Genomic DNA, 23252 nt, shown 5'->3' with positions numbered 1-23252 from the left:
AATACATATTTCTCCTAAGATAGACATGGAGGTAGATATTCAGAAGGTCAAATCGCATAGGTGCTTAACTCTCATTGAAATTCAATAAGAGTTAAAGCAGCAAAGAGTCCTGTGGCACCTTATAGACTAACATCTGTTAGTCTATAAGGTGCCACAGGGCTCTTTGCTGCTTTTACAGATCCAGACTAGCACAGCTACCCCTCTGATACTTGACACCAATAAGAGTTAAGTGCTTAAGTGTCCTTTAAGCCTCTAAAAATCTACCCTACTGCCTCTCAGGGCAAATTCTATTTTACCATCATGTTAGCTAAACAATATGAGTTTAATAACTTTTCTAACATGGTGCATTTTACCAGTATAGACAAGCCCTATTATGAGCAACAGGTATTTAACCTGTACCCCAAGTCCTTCAAAAGACACTTATATGAAACATTAGCTGGTGATGAAATGCTCTGTAATCATGAGTGTCTGTGTGGTTATACTTTAATCAGCCACACAATCTATGGAGTAATGGTGAGTGCCTTATTGCTGTGTTGGTTCTAAAAGTACCAGTGTTTCTGTGAATGCTGCCACAGTGCCAACCTGGCAATATCTTGTGCCACTGGCACTGCCGTGTCATGCTTAGAAAGCACCACATTTCTAGGAATGATGAGAAATCACACTCATCATGGCACTCATCATGGGCTGGATCCTTCATTTCCTGTGCACCCAGAACTTCCATTGATGGTGGCTGGAATATAAGGAATGCAGGATCAGACCCCCATGTGGTGTGGAAAGTTTTGATTACAAAAAATTCTAGGCAAGCTATCCTTGTCTTAGAGTGAGTGGTTCCTTGAGAGCACTGACTATACCAAATGGATCTGGAAGTAATTGTGTATGGGGGGAATGTGCATACAGCATCACCTCTTTGGAGAGTGTGTCATGCTGCCCTCTGTATCCAGTCAGTTGTGCTGCCCGCTGCAAAAGAGGAGTTAGGGAAAGGTTTTTGTGTTTTCCCCCTTCCTCCCCCCCCCCCCACACATGGGCAAGAATCAGGCACAATCTGGCTCTTGTTAAATCCCAGTGCTCTTGTGTTAACAAACATTTGCACTTTAGAACATTCCATAGAGTATTATTTTTGGTCCTCCTGTTTTGCAGAGCATTCCAAAGGACAGAGGCTTCCTTGCAGAACTAGTGTGTAGAGCAGGAACTTTCTTGTGTTATGTCCTTGCTGCTCACTAGTGGATTTAGTCAGCAATTTGTAAGATTAGAAAAGAATTTATTTGTGCACAATACCTTTCTTGACTATTAAATTCAGGCTGTTAATTACTATTTTTTATTGTGGTTTAGTAATAGGCTGCTCAAGTCCAGAAAACTAAAGATATCCGGCTCACAGTTAGGTTTAATATTCAGAGGTAGCTGGAAAATCAGACCAGATAAACTCTATTCACCAGGGAATTTTCAGTTAATGAGATTTTGTAGAACTGCAGCAGGACATTTGGAGCATGGTGTATGGGAACACTCATGGATTATGACCTCCTGTCATAAAATAGTATCCTGAGAAAAACACTATGACTGTGTCATTTTATTTGGTCTCTGGTGAGCCACAATAAGTGATAGAAAGTAGGGAAACAATACCAATAGATCTGAAAGGCGAAGCTGCCTTTTCAAAAACTAATTAAAATTAAATACATGAATGTTATCTGAAAGAAAAAAATGATGCCTGAGACACACCAGGCTTTCTCTTCAAAGAATTGGATGCTAATTGTTCCTTACTTGTGGTCCAAAAATCTTCATACATCTAGCTAGTGCTATCAACAATAAAGTATTCCAATGGGCTGCTCCATTACATATCAGAAGATTCTAGATGATGAGTTTTCTTTTGTTAAGGGTTGTTAGCATGAGCAACTCCATTTTGTAAGTTCCCCTATTTTGTATCCATCATTAACTAAAAGCAAGCACATCACATACACAGCTCCCAAGGGCAGCATTAAAGAAAGATAAAGTCAGAAACAGGAAAGAGGATAGGAACACAGCTGTAGCAACATAATTAAGGAAAAATTCTAGTATGCAAGGTAACAGCTGGACTGTGCACTAGCCAGCACGAGGACAGTGATTGACTGTAATAGGCTAAAGATAAGAAAATGGCTTGTTTATTGGTTAAGGCTTCCGATTCACGAGGGTAGCATGCGCTCCTAAAAGATATATAACTTCTATGTAATCTGCAGCCTGAGTCTCTCCCTGATTAGCAGGGGAATACCACATTCAAACGTTGTTTGAACCTTGCGCAATAAAACTTTGTTATTTGGGCACTCTGTAAATCTTTGAGTTTTGTGCCTCAGCTAGAAATGAACGGTGTGTGGCCTACAGGTATAATTCGCAACAGTTCATGGCGACTCCGCCGGGACTCTAGGCTCTCAGGATGAGACCTCGCTGCTCCTCCTGGACGAGTCTAGCTGGCACTGGGTGAGTTCACCTCCAAGAACTCCGGGGAGTGGGAGCATGGGTCGTCACCCAGGCAGTAAGGTGGCACACTTTGGGTGTGTTCCTGACTGGCCCTCAGGAACCTAGTTTGGTGTTACGTAGCCTCCTGGCGTAATTCGTAACAGTTTGAGGATTGTCTTGTCTTTGTGTCTATCCATCTCTGTTGTGGAGTTGCTCATGCTAAGTACTCTTAACACTTTTTAAACTAACTATATGCTTTTACCCCTAACTCCCCATACGGTTAGTTTTAGTGCTTGTGAGAAATTCCAAGTCAGCAGACCTGGAAGCTTGAAGTCTTTAGTTTCTCCATACAACAGTATGGTCTACATCAGTGCCAGCTGCCTTCCTGTTATTTATTATTTGTATAATTGTATGATGTAGGGACCCCAATCACTATCACGGCTCCATTGTGGCAGGGCAGGGGTAAAACCCCTTGACTGCCCTGCTAAAATACTGGCTAAGCTCTGCTTTCAGGCAGAGAGGCCAGGGGTCGAGGCTCAAAGCAGCCAGCAGGGAGCCCAGCTGCAGGCCCTAACGAGGGCTGGCTCACTGCAATAGACTGAGCTAAGCAGTGACAGCTGGGCTGAAGGCTGGGAGGGCTATAAATGCCCTGAACCAAACTCAGTCAAGAGGCTAGCCTGGGAGTGGACAGGAGGCTTCAGCTCTGTCTCCTCACCACAGGAAGGGAGCCTCAAGGGCCAGGAGACCCTGGAAAGAGGATAAGTTTTGGGAGATAAAGGGGACTGCACGGTGACACTGTAAAATAAAACACAAGGGTGAAACACCAGAAGAAGGCCTGAGAACTCTTATTTTACCAGCCTAAGCACAGGGCGAGAAGGCAGAAACCTGTGCAAACCCTGTGACACAGGCACATAGTAAGAGACAGTCCCTGTCCCAATGACCTTACAACCTAGGCAAACAGAGGGTGGGAGAAAGGAGGTATTATCCCCATTCATAGGTGGGGAACTGATACAGAGGGAAGTGACTTGCCTGAGGGTCCACAAGAAGTTTGTCACTGTCAAGAATTAAAACCCAGGTTTGGTGAGTCCCAGTCCAGTGCTCCAGCCACAAGACCATCCTTGCCTAGGCACAGTGGCCTTCCCATTAGTCTGAATACTATTGCTAATAGTTTCTGTATCAATCATGGAACATTACATGGGCTCCTTTAGGAGGGGCAACATACGATATGATTGGTTCAACTGCACAAGACACAGAGCCCCTTTTCATTTGTGAGTTACGTTTTAGCCAGGGATGCCCACTCCATTATCAGCTCATTATATTTATGGGCCAAATCCTGCTTGCTGTACTTCCCTGCCATGCTCTTGGGAGCGTATTCAAATAATGTTATTGAACTGAAGGCACACTTGGGATGACTGCCTTGCTTCTGATAGAATTCTCCCTTCCTTGGATACAGTACGACCACCCCATCAGAGGCCCTGGAGGTTTTTCGCCTTCCTCTGCAGCGTGGGGCATGGGTCGCTTGCTGGTGGAATCTCTGCAGCTTGAGGTCTTCAAACCCAGTTTGAAGACTTCAATAACTCGGACATAGGTTAGGGGTTGTTATAGAAGTGGATGGGTAGGGTTCTGTGGCCTGCTTTGTGCAGGAGGTCAGACTAGATGATCATATTGGTCCCTTCTGACCTATGAGTCTATGATACATACCTAGAGTACATACAAATATTTTTGAGCACATGTGAATTTAGCCCCATGCACACAGCTGAAGAAGAAGATGGCAACTTGCTCTTTATAGGTATAAATGGGACCTCCATCAGGAAGCAAAAGCTCATGCAGCTTGGAGCAGCACTCCCTCTAGCCAACAAACACAGGCAAGAACACGTAGCTAGAGCCCTACCACATTCATGGTCCTTTTTGGTTAATTTCACAGTCATAGGGTTTTAAAAATCATAAATTTCATGATTTCTGCTATTTAAATGTGAAATGTCATGATGGTGTAACTCCAGCGGTCCTGACCCAAAAAGGAGATTTTTGTGGGGGTCGCAAGGTTATTGCAGGGAAGGTTGGGGTTCTACTCCCTTACTTCTGCACTGCTGCTGGTAGCAGCGCTGCCTTCAGAGCTGAGCAGCGTGAGAGTGGTGGCTGCTGGCTGGGAGCCCAGCTGTGAAGGCAATGCCAGCAGCAGCGAAGAAGTAAGGGTGGTATGGTGTGGTATTGCCACCCTTCCTTCTCTGCTGCTGCTGGTGGGGTGCTGCCTTCAGAGCTGGGTGCCTGGCCAAGAGTTGCCACTGTCCCACCACCCAGCTCTGAAGGCAGCATGGAAGTAAGGATGGCAATACCACGACCGCCCTAAAATAACCTTATGGCCTCACCCTGCAACTCCGTATTGGGTCAGGACCCGCAATTTGAGAAAGGCTGATCTCTCCCGTGAAATCTATATAGTACAAGGTAAATGCACACAAAAGACCAGATTTCTCAGTCGGTGACACGTTTTTCATGGTGGTGAATTTGGTAGGGCCCTAATCCTAGCACTGTGCTGAGAGCTCCACTGCCAGCCTATCTGTTGCGGGAGTGACTAAAATTCTGGTCTACAAGGCACTTAACAGGATGAATACAAGCTACCTCAAAGACCACCATTCATGACCTTTAAGACAGCTGTGCTTTACAGGGACACCACAACTAGATTGGCACACAATAAGGCTCTTGTGTGCAGACAAAGCGGAGTTCAGTATCAAGGCTGCAGCTATGGAACAGAGGAGATCATAGGAATTGCCATATGGGATCAGACCTATGTGTCCTCTCTCTGACAGTAGCCAGTGCTAGTCCTTCCGAGGAAGGTGCAAGAATCCTTCAGTAGGCAGATGTGGGGTGATCTGCCCCCATGTAAATCTCATCCTGCTTTTGAATAGTTAGAGATTGGCTTAAACTCCAGAGCATGAGGTTTAATAGCCTTTCCAAAATTTTTGTTATTAATCATAACTCTGGATATTCTTGTTACCCATATAAATATCCACTTCCCTATTTAAATCTTGATAAATTCTTTATCTCAATGACTTCCTGTAGCAATGCATTCCACAGTTTAATCACGCATATTGTGTAAAAAATATTTCCTGAGGTTCCCACCTTTTAATTTCACTGAATGTCCCTTTGTTCTTGTGTTCCAAGACAAGGACAGAAGTTCCCAGCCTCTCTTCTCCAGACCATTCATTATTTTTACTTCTATCATGGTTCTCCCTTATTTGTCTCCTTTCTGAGGTAAATAATTGCAATCTGTTCCCTGTCTTCACAGGAAAGTTTTTCCAGACCTTTGATCATATAATTGAATAGGTTTTACTGCGGTGTCTGAGCATCAACATAATTTAGGTCGACTTAATTTGTAGTGTAGACTTGCATTCAATAATAGCATCCTACATCTTATGAGGTTTGAAGAGAGGAAATACTAGACAAGAAAAGAAAATACTGAAGTATATAGAATAGGCATAGGGAAGGGGTGAGAATTGCTGTTATCTGTTCTTGGAAAATGAGCAGTGTTTTTAAATCTGTTGTGTTTCTAAGCATCACTTAGTGCCGTGACCAGTCACATTTTTAAACATGACTGTCTTTGTCTGCACTAGGTTCTGAGTGGTGTTAACAGGTTGGCCAATAAAGCTGGGTGAAGATTTTGGAGGAATAGAAATTCTGCTGAAAAATCCATTTTGGAGTCTGAAATTCTTAGTGAGTTTGAGTCAAATTCAACAAATAGCTTCTGGAAAAAAAATCTAAAGTGGAAATGAAGTATTTTAAATATTTTAAAACATTTCATTTCGATTTTTTTTCATTTCAAAATGTTCCAATTTTATGAAAATAAAAAAAAAAATCATTTTGGTTCAAATCAAACAAATCAATTATTCACTCAGCTCTAATTACCAACAGCAAAGGAGTCAGGTGACGAAAGAAAATATCAGATTGGTTTAAAAATCATAAGATTTTTTTTTTTAAATTGGGATTTTTATTTGGCTTCTGGTTTTCAGCCTTTTGAATGCACTCAGGTCACATTCTGCAGCTTTTCTCCATAATCATGAGGGCCAGAAACTTATTTTTTTTTAAAATGAAAGCTGATTTTTATTATTATTATTATTATTATTTTTTACAAAATCACTTATCTGGGAGGTGGTGCATTAAGTAACACCAACTATCCAAGAACCAAGGTAAAATCACAAGAGCTGACAACATCAGTTAAATATATGGGTTTGATGCTGGAACCACTTGGTGAAGTCCTGTGGCTGTATTGTGCAGGAGTTCAGACTAGATGATGCAGTGGCCCTCTTCTGACCTTGAAATGAATAACTCTATAAATATATTAGTTAGCACATTTTAAAATACCACTTACTTTTCCAGCATAGGCAAAGCTTTTGTTTGCAAACACATCACGCTGTCTCTAATTGCTAGGGCTTAGATTCAACAGGACTGTAACAGAGTTTAAGACCTTTGGTTAAGACCTTTGGTCTGACCCAGTACTGCTGTTATTATGTTTCTTATGTTATGTTTCACAGTGATGGACACCATAGAAAAACCTATAAAACCATAGAAAAACCTATAAAGATCTGTTAGGTGATAATTGAAATGAATAACTCTATAAATATATTAGTTAGCACATTTTAAAATACCACTTACTTTTCCAGCATAGGCAAAGCTTTTGTTTGCAAACACATCACGCTGTCTCTAATTGCTAGGGCTTAGATTCAACAGGACTGTAACAGAGTTTAAGACCTTTGGTTAAGACCTTTGGTCTGACCCAGTACTGCTGTTATTATGTTTCTTATGTTATGTTTCACAGTGATGGACACCATAGAAAAACCTATAAAACCATAGAAAAACCTATAAAGATCTGTTAGGTGATAATTGAAATGAATAACTCTATAAATATATTAGTTAAATATAAATATAAATATATTAAATATTTTATATTTATTATATATATTTTATATTATAAAAAATATAAATATATTATATATATTTTATATTATAAAAAATATAAATATATTAGTTATATTAGCATAGAAAAACCTATAAAACCATAGAAAAACCTATAAAGATCTGTTAGGTGATAATTGTCTACAAACATTTGAAAGAGTGTAAAACTGACCACTTCAGAGAGGTGCTGCAAAGGGGTACAACTAATGTCAGATACTACCGATGTGGTGCTCTGCTCTGTTCAATGTTGATAAGAGTCGGCTGCATGCATGTGTTCCCTCTGTGTGCTGCCCCAGCTCTGCAGATCGCTGTCACAGCAGACCGCGAGAGAACCCCCAGTGACCACAGACTCTGATAAGGTACAAAGGCACCCGGCCAGGTTTATTATCAAAGGAAGCACAGTAATAGTTTCCTGCAGACTCTACAGGACATACTATGAATATGTGCCCTCGGACAATGGACCGGCTCAGTCAATAATAGGACTCTCCACTGCCCCTAGGCAGACAAAGACATCCAATCAGGGGTGCACTCTTACACACAGGTGCAAACAAGTTATGTATCACTCCTGTTGTATTGAGGTGCAACCCCCCTACGTAGTAAGGTACAACCCTTCTGTGTAGTAAGGTGCTGCCTTGCAGCTAGTACGTATTGGTTCGAACAAAACAACTCTATCCGTCATATTACCCTTTTGACCCTGTCCTTTGTTATCTGTATGGAATGTGCAAGTATTGGAGTGTTCTGGTACCATCAAGGCATATGTTTATATCTCCAGTGTTCAGTATTTTTTAGGTATGTATTTTTAGGGGGGGAGGGATAGCTCAGTGGTTTGAGTATTGGCCTACTAAATCTAGGGTTGTGAGCTCAAGCCTTGAGGAGGCCACTTAGGAATCTGGGGCAAAAATCAGTACTTGGTCCTGCTAGTGAAGGCAGGGGGCTGGACTCAATGACCTTTCAAAGTCCCTTCCAGTTCTAAGAGATTGGTATGCCTCCAATTATTATTTTTTTTATTATTATTAATTTGTGCAACATCAGCTATTTTCTTGCCAGCTTCTGTGAGCAGGACCTGCCTCTGGCTCACAGCTTAACTTTGCTTTATGTTAGCAAAATCTTGACCAATGTCAGGGCTGGGTCCAGGCACCAGCACAGCAAGCAGGTGCTTGGGGCGGCCAATGGGAAGGGGCGGCACATCCGGCTCTTTGGCGGCAATTCGGCAGCAGGTCCTTCCCTCCGAGAGGGACTGAGGGACTTGCCACCGAAGAATGAAGCAGCAGTGGTATAAGTGCCAATCACAGCTTTTTTTCCCCTCCCCTTGGGGTGGCAAAAACGGTTCAGCCAGCCCTGCCAATACTTTAGTTCAGGCCTTAGGCCTTATATCAGGCCTCGGATAAGGGCTTATGTTTGAGGACTTAATCTTACTACAACTAAGAGTAATTTCATTAATTAAGAAAAATAACTTGAGGGTGAACATCAGCAAAAAAAATTCGTAACAGCATGATCTAGTTGGGATTGTGGAACAATCCCCCATGGGATATTTAAAATTGAACTGGACAAAAGATTGAAAAATATAAGTATACTAGTCATGTGAGGGTTAGATGACCTAGTAGGCCATTTTCATCTTTGGGTCATTAGAGGCTACTAATTAATCTTTCATCAGTATGACTATTCATGAGAGAGGATATGTCCTACCTCAGCAGCACAGCAGAATTGGGCCTACCTGAGTATTCTAGCATAGCTATGTCAGTTAGGAATGGGGACAGGGGTGGAAAGGGATTGCACCTCTTAGAGAAATAGCTATGCTGGCAAAAGCCCTAATGTAGATGTAGTTATTCAGACAAAAAATCCAGACGGGAAAGGCTAGCAGAACCAAACACTGAATTTGCAAACAGGTAGGGTCGAGGGTACCTGCCAAACCCATGAGCTCTGCCATTACATTTAAAGAGTCTTGCAAGACTTTAGAACAGAGTCCATAATGAGTTCCTGCCGTTTGCATAATTTTGCACATTTCTGAAGTGCCATTTCTATAATTTACACTGGAACTTGCTTGTAATACTATGATATCATCACAGTGTTCTGAAGGGATCTACACTCGCTGTGCGATTCCCAGTGGTATTACTGAAAGCCCTAGTTTTGTTACATATGAAAGTTCATTTTATAGAAAAAATAACAATCTTTTGAAGGAGCCAGGAGTCCAAGTAGACATGGGTCTTACTAAAGTAAAATTGCATGTGGATTTTTTTTCTTTGCTCCCAAACATCCAACATGAGAACTGTTTTTAACGAGACTCCTCATGGACAAAAGCAATGGAGTGTTTTTAAAAAGCACAAACCATTTGAAAAATATGCTGCACCCGTAACAATTTGAGCCCCCCACCCATATGACCAGGAAGCAACATACCACAGTTAGACTCAACTTGACTCCTGGTTATCACAAGGAAACTGTTTGATTGTATAATGTTCCAAAGTGATTTTCTTTGTTTCTGTAAAAAGAATTTGCTTCAAATCCACAGTTAGCATCATTTGGAATGTAGGGGAATGCTCATTACAGCATGTGGCATCATAAATTTAACAGAGACCATTACAAACCTCCCCCTCCAAAGAAACCCTAAGGTACTTCACAGCAGAAACTTTTAAAAAAAGAAGTGGGGAAGAGAGAAATCAGCCATTTAAATGAATTCAAGGCTATGGGTCCAAAATACATGTGTATTTACACCAGTGTATGTCCATTAATTTAAATTAAGTAGTTCTAGATTTACATCAGAAAGCAGTTAGTCCCTGAAATTTGCATAATCCCAGATGTAAATAGTACTGAAAATCAGCCTGTTTACTTTTTACTTGGTGTATTTAATGGAATCACAGTAGGAAGGATAAGAGAAAAATATTAAACCCCCTAACAGTGCAGATGCTGACCAGCAGGAAACATAATAAAGGCTCCACTGTAGCCTGTCTGAAAGCACACAAAGAAAACTGGAATTGAAAGACCTAATCTAAAACCTGTTGAACACAGCTCCCACCCACCCAAGCAGGGGATTCTGCATGTGGGGCACTTGCAAACAACCCCCTCCCACCCCTGCCAAAGTACTATGATGGAATGAGACCAGTGAGGGCCTAAACACACCTAGAGTCCTCTGTGAGGATAGTATTGGAGGGAGTGCTCCAAGAGCAGCAAGTTTCAGAGTTTGGAACTCATTCAAATGAATAGGCTAGTTTACAGCTCTTCTCTGAAGACTCAGGTGGACACCACTGTGTTGGCTATTCTGGGCTCACATTTTCAACAAATCTTTGTAATCATGAAGGATGAAAACACAAGGCCAGATGTGCGGCTGGGGGTAAATCCCACTGTTGTCTTCAGTGGAGGTATGTAATTTAATCTTCTGATATTGGGACCTTATTTCATTTTTAAATTAAAACTAAGATTCTGACACCACCAAGTAACTCCAGGAGCTGCAAGTTATACCTATGCCTTGATCCTACCCTGCTCTCCTTGATTTTAAGAACAGATATCAGGACCTGTGGATAGCCTCCTTCATTTTTGTTATTATTGTATCCATCTGTGTTCTTACTAAATAAGAAGAGTGTTCTAAATTGTTTTGGATATCAAATAGAAATCTTTAATGGAAAACAGGCAAAGCAGTGATGTGAGGACACATTGGGCCAAATTCTGCACTTGTGTATGCTGGTGTAAATCTGGAGTACTTCCATCAGCATCATTGACGATCCAGTTCTGCCACCTTTACTCACCATGAATAATATTTTACTACACAAGTAGTCCCAGTCAGGAAAGGCGGGGAGGAATCAGACACTGAATAGACAAGCAGGTAGCGTAGAGGGCATCTGCCAAACCCATGAGCCCTGCAATTAAATTGAAAGAGTCTTTCAGGATTTTACTACAGAGTTCACACTGAATTCTTACCATTTGCATAATTTTGTGCGTTTTTGAAGTGACATCGCTATAAACACTGGCAATTTCATTCTGTTACTAGCAAGTTCTGGTGTAAATTATCACAGTGTTCTGCGGGGATCTACAGTAGCTGTGTGACTCCCAGTGGGGTTACTGAAAGATAAAGCTGGGATTTTTCATAAAGAAATACCATCCTATAATGTATTTTTGAGTAATGTCTCAGAGATGCCTGAGCGTTCAAATAAGTGACTCTTTATTGCATTTAATTTTCCTGATTGTATTTCTTAAAAAATGGGATTGTGTCTGCATGTTGCAGTGATTACCTTTGCTTAATCAAGGAATTCATAAACATGAAAAGCTATAGAATTGTATGAAAAGGTTTTAACAACACATTTTAACTCATATGGTGACTTGGCTTATCCGTTCACTGTAAAACAATTTCCCTGATTGTGGAAACCTAGCAGGCTGCCGTTAATTGGTATAATTATAGCTCTCCAGTTATAAACGCACACAAATCAGCATTTTTGTATTGGCTGACAAATATGGAGATGTATAAATTGGAGATTCTGTACAAATCTTTGAAGATATTCTATAGAAATAATGATGAGAGAATGGACCAGATTCTCATCTCACTTATAGTGGTTTGACTCCAATGTTACTCTGACTTCAGTGGAGTTCCCTATGACTTACACTGGTGAAAGCACGTGGAAACGCAAGCCCATGGTAGGGTTTCAGAAAGCTGTTACAAAAAATCATCTTCATAGGGACATATCGTTTGGTCTGAACAAACCAGGCCACAGCCTCAAGCAGGTGTAAATCAGCTCCACTCACTTCAATAGAGCATCACCGGTTTACAGCAGCTGAAGATCTGGCCCATTGTGTTTGGCTTAAGTAGAGTCCTCTCTTTGTATGGAGTAGTTTCCACCCTCATGCTGCCTCATCGCTGCAAGACTCGCCCCCTCCTTGCTTCCCTTTCACACCCCCCACCCCCATCGCTAGCCTTTGTGAGATGGCTTGCTGCTGTGGGTGTGGATGCAGATGCAGGTAAAAGATGGCTAGCATTTTGTGGGTTGATCCTGGTGGATGTGGATCGGATGTGGATCCACATTTTTGAATCTATGCAGGGCTCTAAAGACAGGCTGTTTTGTTTATAAGAAGCACATGGGATCTTTTTCAGGGGAAAAGGCAATACACTGTGTTTATTGAAGATACAGCAATTAACATATGAATTTAATCACACACATACTGTCCCGCCGGTCGATGTTATAGTTACCAGTCCAGATCAATCCAGTGGCCAGCTATGTTGATCACAGTAGGTAAGAGCCGGGTTTTCTCGGTCACGACATGATGCTCTAGAGAAGTCTTGGCAGGATGAACCCAAAGTTTCATGGCACAGCACCTTGTTTATATAGTGATTTTTTTTTTTATTGGAACCAATGAGTTTTGCACGGTCATGCGGTAATTAATTGTTTGATGAGTGCTTGTTTTTTTTAAAATTGTTCTTTTTACTTTATATTTTGTTTTTTTATTAAGTTTTGTAGGGAGTTACCCTAGGCTGGTTTTGATTACAGCTGTTTTGTCCCCATAGGTGCCTGTTTTATTTTAGAGTTGTTAATTTGTCCTTTTTTGACATTTTAATAGGGATGTGTTGTAATTTTCTGGTGCTCTTGTCTGTTTTTGGTTCCTTTCTAGAACATTTGGTTTGGTGATGGCCTTTACATTTTTATTTTTTTTTTAAACACACATTTCTCATTCACACACAAAACAGAATTGATTTACACAGAACATTTGAACACGAACATCAAATTGCAATGCAAGAGAAAAACAATTATTGCATTCATTTATTTATTTTAAAATGCTAAACCTACAACGAAGTGATGACCTTAAAAGGTCTGTTACTGCCTTGAAATCAGCCCAGACACAGATTCTGGCTGATGCCTCTCTACCAATGGCCCATTGGGCCATTCCTTTCTGCTGTTTAAAAAGGGTGGTGGCAAGATATGGTTAAATCATATACCAATACATTTAATACATGCTACATTATACAGTGCTCAAGTTGAGAGATTGCACTGTAGTACCTTTTTGGAATTAAAGGGAAAAATAACTGTTCATATGCACAGTAATGTATACAGATAATTCATTATATATGTTCTTCCAGTAACTAAATAGCTCATTAAAAACCCAAGCTCCAAGAGTATTTCTGAATGTGAAAGATTAGAAAAATCTGCCATTCTGTGTTCAGGTGTATTTATTTATGCTGCTAGGATGGCAACAGATTCAAAATAGATACCATTGTTCACAAACACTTGTATATAGAGTAGCAAATAGGAGACCATATTCCCAAACTCTCAGGTTCAACCACGCCACCACATGATTCTGATTCAATGAAAGTGATTTAACTATTGGAAGAAATGTAAATACAAAGGATTATTTTTATATGAAAGTGTAGAAAACCAGCCTGTGAGTGGCTGAATTGGCAGGATGCAGCTATAAATTTTGCTTGAAAAGATGGTAAAATATTCATGAATATTTTGTTAAAATAGTATTAAAATTTGTAGAAAAATCAAAGAATTCCAACTAGTTCTCTTGCTAGTTCAGCACCTTCCCAATTTTTTTGTCAAGATGTAGGGTTCTTTAGTGTTTTCATCACATAAACTCCGGTAACATTTCAGCCAACTCTGCTTGCAACTAGTACAGTTACTTCATTCAGAGTTTCTCTTTTCCTGTCTAATTGCCCTTTCATGGGTGAAAAAGGGGCTGGGGAAAGAGTACAAAATCCTCCAAATCCACCAGTTCCTCTCCATTCCCATCAACAAAACTCTTGTGCCGATAGACCTTGGCTATACCTCAACTCAGTTACTGTAAAGTTCTCTTTGGGCTTCCTGACAGTCCCCTTCATCCCATTCAATCTACCTGAAAAGTTGTCACCCAAATCATCTTCCTTTTTCAGTTCTCTGACCACATTGAGACCCTTGATTGGTTTCCCCTCACTCTCCACCTAGAACTCGAGCACTATGTCCTTGCCTTCAAGGCTCTACATAACCGAGTTCCTCTTCCCTCTCTACTCTGTCGTTCTCTGATTCCCCTACTCACCCATTTCATTCCATCCAAGATTCCCAACTTGGCATCCCCTTCATGTTCTTCTCCCACTCTTGCATCCAAGCTGTCTCCTATGCAAGGAACCTCCTCGAGGGATCCTTAGTGCCTCCCAATATATGTACTTCTTCCATAAGGCTTGCAAACCCTGGTCCTCTCCTCAGTGAAGTATTCATAAGCCCAATAATTAAAAAAAAAGCCCATTGTTTAACCAAGCAAAACAAAAAATCAGTGGGTATATAATTGTTTGCTATATGTCAGTGTTTCTCAAACTGGGGTCGCCGCTTGTGTAGGGAAAGCCCCTGGTGGGCCGGACTGGGCCGGGTTGTTTACCTGCTGCGTCTGCAGGTCCGGCCGATTGCGTCTCCCACTGGCCGCGGTTTGCTGCTGCAAGCCAATGGGAGTTGCTGGAAGCGATGGCCAGTATGTCCCTTGGCCCGCACCGCTTTCAGCAGCTCCCATTGGCCTGGAACAGTGAACCGCAGCCAGTGGGAGCCACAATCGGCCGGTCCTGCAGACGGGGCAAGTAAACAAACTGGCCCGGCCTGCCAGGGGCTTTTCCTACACAAGCGGCGACCCCTGTTTTGAGAAACACTGCTATAGGTAGATCGTGGAGGATAAACATGAGGGAGGGAAGGACCCTGTTGGCACAAGAACATATGAATATAAATTCACCAGGAGTAAATTTAGTCTGTAAATTAGTAGATTTCTAATCAGGAGTAGGGTTCTAGAATAGCCTTCAAAAGGAGTAATGGGGGCAAGAAACTTACCTGGCTTTAAAGATGGAACTAGATAAATTTGTGAATGGGATTATATGATGGGGTTGCTTGTAACAGCAGGGGATTGGACTCGATGACCCAGTAGGTCCCATCCAGTCCAGTGTTCCATCATTGTGGTATCTTCCTTCCTTTGTTGCTACATTTGTGTGACATCTATCTGGACAATGATTTTCAGGCAGTAACCAAGGACCAGGTCCTCAGCTGGTGAGAGTTATAGCTCCATTGACTTCATTGGAGTTATGCCCATGTACACCAGCCAAAGTTCTGGCCTAGTGTTTTTATACTTGTCTGAAATCTGCCCGTCACACTGCTAAAATTACAGAAATAATATAGAATGGTCACCTGAGTCCTCTCTAATCCCTTCCATCCTGTTGTTTGTCACACTGACTTTGGTGTCTCATTGGATTGTAAGCAGTTTGGGGCAGTATTTGTACAGCACTTAGTATCCTGTGCCCAACTGGGGCGTTGGAGCATAGTAGTAGTAAACTAACATGCCATTCGGTCTTTCAAAATATGTGTAAGAGAACTCATATTGACACAATCTGTGTCTACACTGTGGAGTCTGTACTGGCACAGCCTCCTAGCATCTATGCAGCCTACGTCAATAGAAGGAGTTTTTCAATAGGAACACCACCTCTCAAATCATATTAGCTATGTCAACAGAAGCACTCTTCCACTAACATAGCTGCTTCTACACTGTGGGTTTTGTTTGCATAATTATGTCAGTTAGAGGGGTAGGTTTTTTTCACACCCCTGACCAGTGCAGTTATGCCTATATAACTTTTCAGTGTAGACCAAGCCCTAATGATGACAAAGATTTACAGCACATCCAGAATAAATAATACTGTATCTATTTTGCCATAACCCCACTTACAAATGGCCTCAGAGCTGCTGGAGAATTGCACCGACTACTCATTTTCTGTAAGCGCAAGAATACAATGGATCTGCTATTAACAGAGTTGTAGCAGATCCATGTTATTCTTGAGTTCATTGAAAAGAATGAGTTGGTGCAATGTTCCAATAGCTTTGGGACAAAGATTTCAAGCATTTTATTAACCCACCCACAGAACTAATGTCCTCTAACATCATTGTGAGAGTGTGCTTTAATTACTAAAGCAAGGCCAAAAGCATTGCCTTAGTAAAAGTAATACCTAGAAATGCTTATGCTGTACTTTTAATCTTCAAGTATTCATTAATTAATATGCCCAACATCCCTTTGAAGTAGCTAGGTATTACTGTCCCCGATTTACAGATGGGTAAACTGGTGGGGTTTCAATCCTGTACTACGGCAGTTAATGGAAGCTTTTCTATTGACTTAGTGGGCACAGGATCAGGAAGATAAAGAGCCTGAGTCTTCAAGCTGCTTGAGCACCTTTATCTCCCGTTGTGAGGTTCTGAGCACCCTCAACTCCCATTTAAGCCAATGGGAGATAAAGGTGCTCAAGCAGCTTGCAGACTTCGGTTCCTTAATCCCACATCAGACCCAGGGTTTTAACTTGAGTTCCTTGCTCCCCGATTGCCCCCTTATTAGAGCACGTCTCTTTTCTTATGCTCACTGATATCCCCGTTCTCACAGTGCCTCTCTTCTACTAGGGTGAGTTGGTGTACGTCAACTATGGCCGTATTGAAGACTTTTTCAAACTGGAGAGAGAGATGGGAATTAACTGTACTGGAAAGATTGTCATTGCCAGATATGGGAAAATCTTCAGAGGAAATAAGGTAATGTATCTACTCTATCATTGATCTCTATTCTCAGGTTGTGCTTAAGATAGGCCTTCTCCGGAACTGATGGCCATATTTAGAATCTTTTGGCGATCTTAGCATAATTGAGGTGTTTATCAAACTATGCTCAAAAGATGGTTCCTGAGTAGGAGATATATACAAGCACATCTATGGCAGTATAAATAATTAATACATTTGTTTAGAATTGCTCATTTTTACAGATTCAACTGTTCTTTAAAATGTATCTAACATGTTTCAGTTTAAAGATTTCCCCAAATTGGGCAGGGATTAGCCCAACAGAGGGTTTTTTAGTTTAAAAAAACCCACCTATAGATTTCCTCAAATACTTTAGGCCCTGATTTAGCACATGTTTAAAAGCTTTCTTGAACAGGAATGCTTTCCTCAATTAGGCCCATAGTCAGTAGAAAGCCTGTATATGTCTGTGATCATATTTCTCTTAAAAATCCAATTGACTTCTATTTGAATTGGATTAGACCTTACATGTAATTTTGCACAGTTTTCAGTTAACCAGGCAATCCAAATGCTGAATCTTTTAATAGGGATACCTAGATTTGTGATATTCTCTTGAGGTATATTTTCTGCCCATTGAGGGGACAACTGACTTGTGTCATTTTCATAAGTGAAAGATAATATAAGTAATAGTCTATATTGCTGAATTGTTTTTAGAACACCAAGTGGCCAAGAATCCAGCTGAATGGGAAAGGCTCATGAAAAGTGAGAAGATTCCCATGTTTTGTAGTATTCCTCTGTGGCATGCAGCACCCCTGAGGCTTGAGAATACCATGGACTTATTGTCACTAAAAGGAGCAACACAAATTCATTCTTGTACTTGTTGGAAATGCTGCATTCCTACTGACAAATTAGACAATATATATCTGGTCAAGTGAATTCCATTGGTAGATTATATTTAGTTTGCTTATACAGTCCCATAGGATATAAGATGAAGGCAAATATTGTATGTCCTGGGCATGGCTATGATAAGTTTTGACTAAAATATCTGGACCTTACAATCTCAGTTGAAGATTATTTGCCACTCCGTTACTATGTTGATCTGTGTTACCTGCAGCAAAATAGATTAAGAAGCCAAAATGAGATCTGTAGTATCTCAAATCACTATCTGTGGGCCAGAGTTAAACACTGATTTTGTTTGCCAGAAACACCGATATGAAAACCCTTCCCTTTGTCAAAACAGGACAGAGCTGATCTAATGCCCCTGTAAGCCTAAAGACAATCAGTTAGTCTTTGGCTTCATGTACATGTTCAAGCAAAGGGCAGATTCAAATCCTGGAGCTGTACATTTTTCTGTCTTGTATGGTTTACGATTCTGAAACCCCCTCCCTCCCCGCCCCCGGAGGCATTCAGTGTAAAGCGTTCACTTAGCAACTCAGATTTCAGGTTGTATTAACACTTGTCAGATTTTTATATTGTGCACTGAATATTTCAGTAAGCAGCTGCTTGTTTTTGTCTGGGGGACAGGAAACAAACTAGAATCACGCTTGGTACAGTAGTACGCTGTGAGTGGTGTTTCCATATTATTGCACATATCTCCTGCTGAGGATTCTAAGTAGCACCAAGTCCTTTATGCACATGCTGGATACTGAACCTACTGGCTGCCAGAAAATTGCATGACATGAGAATAATTATGGGCCGGTTACTTATTTACACTAAAATCCCTTTAAGTCACTTGGGTAGTGTCAAGGGGCCTTAAATTAGGTGTTAATATAATTTATGACCCTTTACAATGCCAGAATGGTAATAAATGAGATTCCTGTCCTAGGACTTGTCATCATTTTCAGCCCTCCTTTGAGGAATCTAAAAGGGGATAATGCTTTAATCAGTTCCCTCAATGCAAAGAATCAAAAAGAGTCTATTCTGTGAAATGCCAGGTACCCTCCTCTTGCTTTGGGACCATGGCCTGGAGAATTCATACATTGGTGTCAATCTATCAAGGACTGAATAAGGAAACGGGATATGCTTTTTAGGTTAAGAATGCTGAGCTGGTTGGTGCCAAGGGAGTTATTCTGTATTCAGACCCTGATGACTACTGCGCCCCTGGAGTAGATTCCTTTCCAAATGGGTGGAACCTTCCTGGAGGTGGAGCCCAGCGCGGGAATGTGTTAAATCTGAACGGGGCAGGGGATCCTCTCACGCCAGGTTATCCAGCAAAAGGTGAGTGGAGTTGAGAAGAAGCCATTGCCATGTCCCAAGCTCTGGTGAGAGCCAGGTGGTCCCAAAGGGGTCTGGTCTCAGGAAAAGTGGGAGAGTGTGACAGGACATTCCTCATTCCTTTGGAGCAGTTGTATATAAACCCATCTGTAATTGCCATTGCATGGAGGAGGCAGCTTTGGGCTCCTCCTTCACAGAGTGCTGCTGCATGGGACCCACAAGAGGGAGCAGGATGCTGTCAGAGGATTCAGAGTGTGCTGCATTGGAGAGAAGAGTCTGAATGGGGGAACAACACTGAGGTTATGACTCTATGTTTAACAGCCCAATACTGGACTGGGAGGGGAGACCCTCTGTGCTGGTACAACAGCTAGCTTACTGGAGCCAGCTGTCACAGGGCAACATGCACATGTTTTGTTAGGGTTATATATGTGTCTGTGTGTTTATACAGATATATGTATTAAACCTTCTGTCTGTTCCCCTTCATTTCTGCACCCTATGGGTGGCCCAATCCCACTTGCATAATCCCCATGAAGTGGAGGTATCATTAGCTCTGCAGCTCTAAAAGACTGGGTCTGTTTCCCTTTCAGTCACTTGGCCCTTTGTTGGGGCCGCACTTCCCTGTAGAGCTGCTTGTGGCCATCTCTCCTCCCAGCCCTACTGTGGTTCCTCTCAGTGCAGCAGGAAAAGATAGTGGGGAGAAAGCAGGAGATGAGCCACCGTCCCTGCACTAGATCCAATGATATTCTCTGCATGAAAGCCCTGTATGCCCTTTACCCCCCAGCCAGAGTTCCTCCCACTCCCATGTTAAGGAAATCCTTCTCTCAGACATCCTACAAAGGAACTGTATTCAGAAATGGTTTCCAGACGTGGGAATTTTGCACACACAACACACACAATGGGATGCAGGGTTGTGGACACCCAAGAAGAATGAGTTGAGGTCTCTCTGAAACTGTATTTATGTCACGTAGAGAACAGCGTTCTTGTAGAAATCTCAGCCTCATTTTTAGCACAAGAGAATAATTATTCCTCACTTCTATGTAGTGCTGTGCTACATGTTGTATGACTCACCCTTAAAAGTCAGCTAAAATAAACACCAACCTTATACCTCCAGAGTACACCTATCGATATGAAGAAGCCAGGGCTGTAGGTCTTCCGAAACTTCCAGTCCATCCCATTGGGTACAATGATGCTGAAAAGTTATTACGGTAAGTAAATGGAAGACAAGGGGAAGCTTCATCAGAATGTCTTGTGAAATCCACGGAGGTATGTGAAAGAAGGAGAGAAAATAATTTATACTGTTCCTCTGGCACATTTACTAAAGTAGCTTGTTTGCTATTATTGGGACTTCCAGGAAAAAAAAACGTAAGGAAGCATTTTATTAGATTGTTAGTGTATGTTGGGTATGAGCCCAGAGCATTTTAAATAAATCAAAACAAATAAATGTTTTACTGAAGCTATAAAATGTACCTTAATTTGAATAAGTAATCAAAGTGTAATAATTAGCAGGGCTGTCAAGTCACCTGCTTTTGGGAGGTGATACCCCCAAATGAATCAACCATTCACCTGTGAAACATTTCTCTCTCATGTCTGGAGGATGGGTAAGGAGCTGTGTGCCATCCCCGCACTGCTAGATATAGGCACTCTTTTACAGTGTATTAAATCAGCTAAATGTGAAATGATGCCAACAAGCCAAAACTTGGGACCCAGTGTTCATCTAGCATTTCTCATTCATTTAGCAAATTTCTTACCTTCTTGTAAGGCAAGACTCATTTATTGTTAACTTCCAGACTAAACCTTTCACGTTAGTTGTACTCTATGTGCAATTACACAAAGCTAAAGGCAGCAGAGAATCTTGTGGCACCTTATAGACTAACAGACGTTTTGGATTATGAACTTTCTGGGTAATACCCATCTTCGTCAGATGAACTGTAGTGGAATTTCCATGGGCAGATATTTAGTGTGCATACAAGCAGCTGAATCACGGTTATCAATCAGGGAGGATGAGGCCCGTTCTAGCAGTTGAGGTGTGAAACCAAGGAAGGAGAAACTGGTTCTTAGTGTGGCAAGTCATTCACAGTCTTTGTTCACCCTGAGCTGAGGTGTCACAATTTGCAGATGGAATTGAAGCTCAGCAAAAGCAGCAGAGAACCTGTGGCACCTTATAGACTAACAATTACGTTGGATTAGAGCTCAGCAGTTTCTCTTTGAAGTCTGGTCCTGAAGTTTTTTGCTGGCAGATGGCCACCTTCAGGTCTGCTATACGTGTGGCCAGGGAGTGTGAAGAGCTCTCCTACAGGTTTTTGTAATATTGCCATTCCTAATGTCGATTGTGTCCATTTATCTTTTCTGTAGAGACTGTCCAGTTTGGCCGATGTACATAGCAGAGGGGCATTGCTGGCATATGATGCGTATATTACATGGTGGACGTGCAGGTGAATGAACCGGTGATGGTTGGCTGATTTGGTTAGTCCTGTGATGGTATCGCCGTGTAGATATGTGGCAGAGTTGGCATCGGGTTTGTGCATGGATTGGTTCGAGCTAGAGCTACTATGTGCGTTGCAGTTGCTGGACAGTCTCTACAGAAAAGGATAAAATGGACACAATCAAGATATTAGGGATGGAATACAATAACCTGTATAAGAGCACTTCAAGCCTCCCTGGCACACTAAGCAACCTTAAGGTGGCCATCTGCAGCAAAAAAACTTCAGGACGAGAACTTCAAAGAGAACTGCTGGAACTCAGTCATGATCTGGCGCAATTGAACGCACCATCAGCTCGGGTGAACAAAGACGTGAATGGCTTGCCAAGCTAACAGAACCATTGTCTCCTTCCTTGGTTTCACACCTCAGACTCTAGAACAGGGACCCAGTCCTCCCTGATTGAACTAACCTCGTATCTCTACTTGCTTCTAGCAATGATACATACCTGCCCTGGAAATTTTCCCGGTACATCATCTGATCTGAGTGGTACACACTACCACGAAAGCCACGCGTCCAAAACGTCTTGTTAGTCTATAAGGTGCCACAAGAGCTAGCTGTTTTACAGAATTCAGACCTAACACATGCTACCACCTCCTGATACTTTTACACAAAGCCATGACCATCAGATTCTGTTTACGTCAAAATATATTCTGTAGGACAGTCATACTCATTACATGCCTGAGGCCAGGTTGCTGGGTGAGTTTAATGATAGCTTTTTGCTTTCTTAGAATGTTTGTAGATGTGTGGTATATTACTTTTTAATATTATCATTATATAGGGTTGTCAATTAAATTGCAGTACACTCATGCGATTAACTAAAAAAAAAAATTACTCGATAATTTAGCAGATTTCCAACGAGATGTTCAGGGTACACACATATCGATCATGGGAGTGCGATGGATTGCGCGCGTGCAGCTAGATTTAGGAAACTATATACTCCCAGGAAGTGGTCGATAGGAGAGACGGATGGTTGTTTAATATGAATCTATTTGTCCCAATTTCAAACATATATATAATTCTTATAAAAGTTTCCTGTTCTTATACAACACAGCAAACAATGAAGTCGTAGAGTCCTTTCCACCAACTATTTTTCTGGATACTTAAATGCCAGCCAGCCATCGTAACAATAATGACTTCACGGGAACAATGAAAACTATTATATTTAAATTCCCTCAACATACGTGTAGGTGCAATGTCATTTAGTGTGAAATGTTAGCTACAAGTAGGGTTTTTTGTTACATACGACTGCACTGCAAAAACAAAACATGTAAACTTTAGAGTCCACTAGCTACTTCTTTCAAGCAAGTGCTAAAACAACACAGTTTGTACATTACAGGAAGATACTCGTGACTGCTGCTTTTACAATGTCACCTGAAAGGGAAAACAGGCATTCGCATTGGCACTTTTGTAGCCATTGTTGCACGTATTACGTGCCAGATAGCTAACATTCATATGCCCTTCACGCTGCGGCCACATTCAGAGAGCAAGCTTTCAGCATGTGTTACTAAATTGTGACTGAACTTCTGGGGAGATTGTATGTCCCCTGTTCTGTTTTACCTGCATTCTGCCATATATTTCATGTTATAGTAGTCTCGGAGGATGACCCGCACATATTTATATTTAGAAACACTTTCACAGTAGATTTGACAAATGCAAAGAATGGTACCAATGAGATTCTAAGGATTGATACACCACTCTACCCAAGGTTTAAGATCTGAAG

General features: G+C 41.5%; 1 protein-coding gene across 1 annotated transcript in view; it reads left to right on the top strand.

Moving 5' to 3' along the window:
- LOC116818087 (putative N-acetylated-alpha-linked acidic dipeptidase) overlaps positions 1–23252 on the top strand; it is a 60451-nt gene that overhangs the window by 10796 nt on the left and 26403 nt on the right. The window contains exons 5-7 of the mRNA XM_032768739.2: positions 16737–16862; positions 18869–19055; positions 20164–20257. Of these exons, the coding sequence (XP_032624630.1) occupies positions 16737–16862; positions 18869–19055; positions 20164–20257 (407 nt within the window). The remainder of the gene's footprint in view (positions 1–16736; positions 16863–18868; positions 19056–20163; positions 20258–23252) is intronic.

The sequence above is a fragment of the Chelonoidis abingdonii genome, chromosome 1 (assembly GCF_003597395.2).
Source record: "Chelonoidis abingdonii isolate Lonesome George chromosome 1, CheloAbing_2.0, whole genome shotgun sequence".
In the NCBI taxonomy this organism is placed as follows: domain Eukaryota; kingdom Metazoa; phylum Chordata; order Testudines; family Testudinidae; genus Chelonoidis; species Chelonoidis abingdonii.
This window is presented reverse-complemented; position numbering and strand designations above follow the sequence as displayed.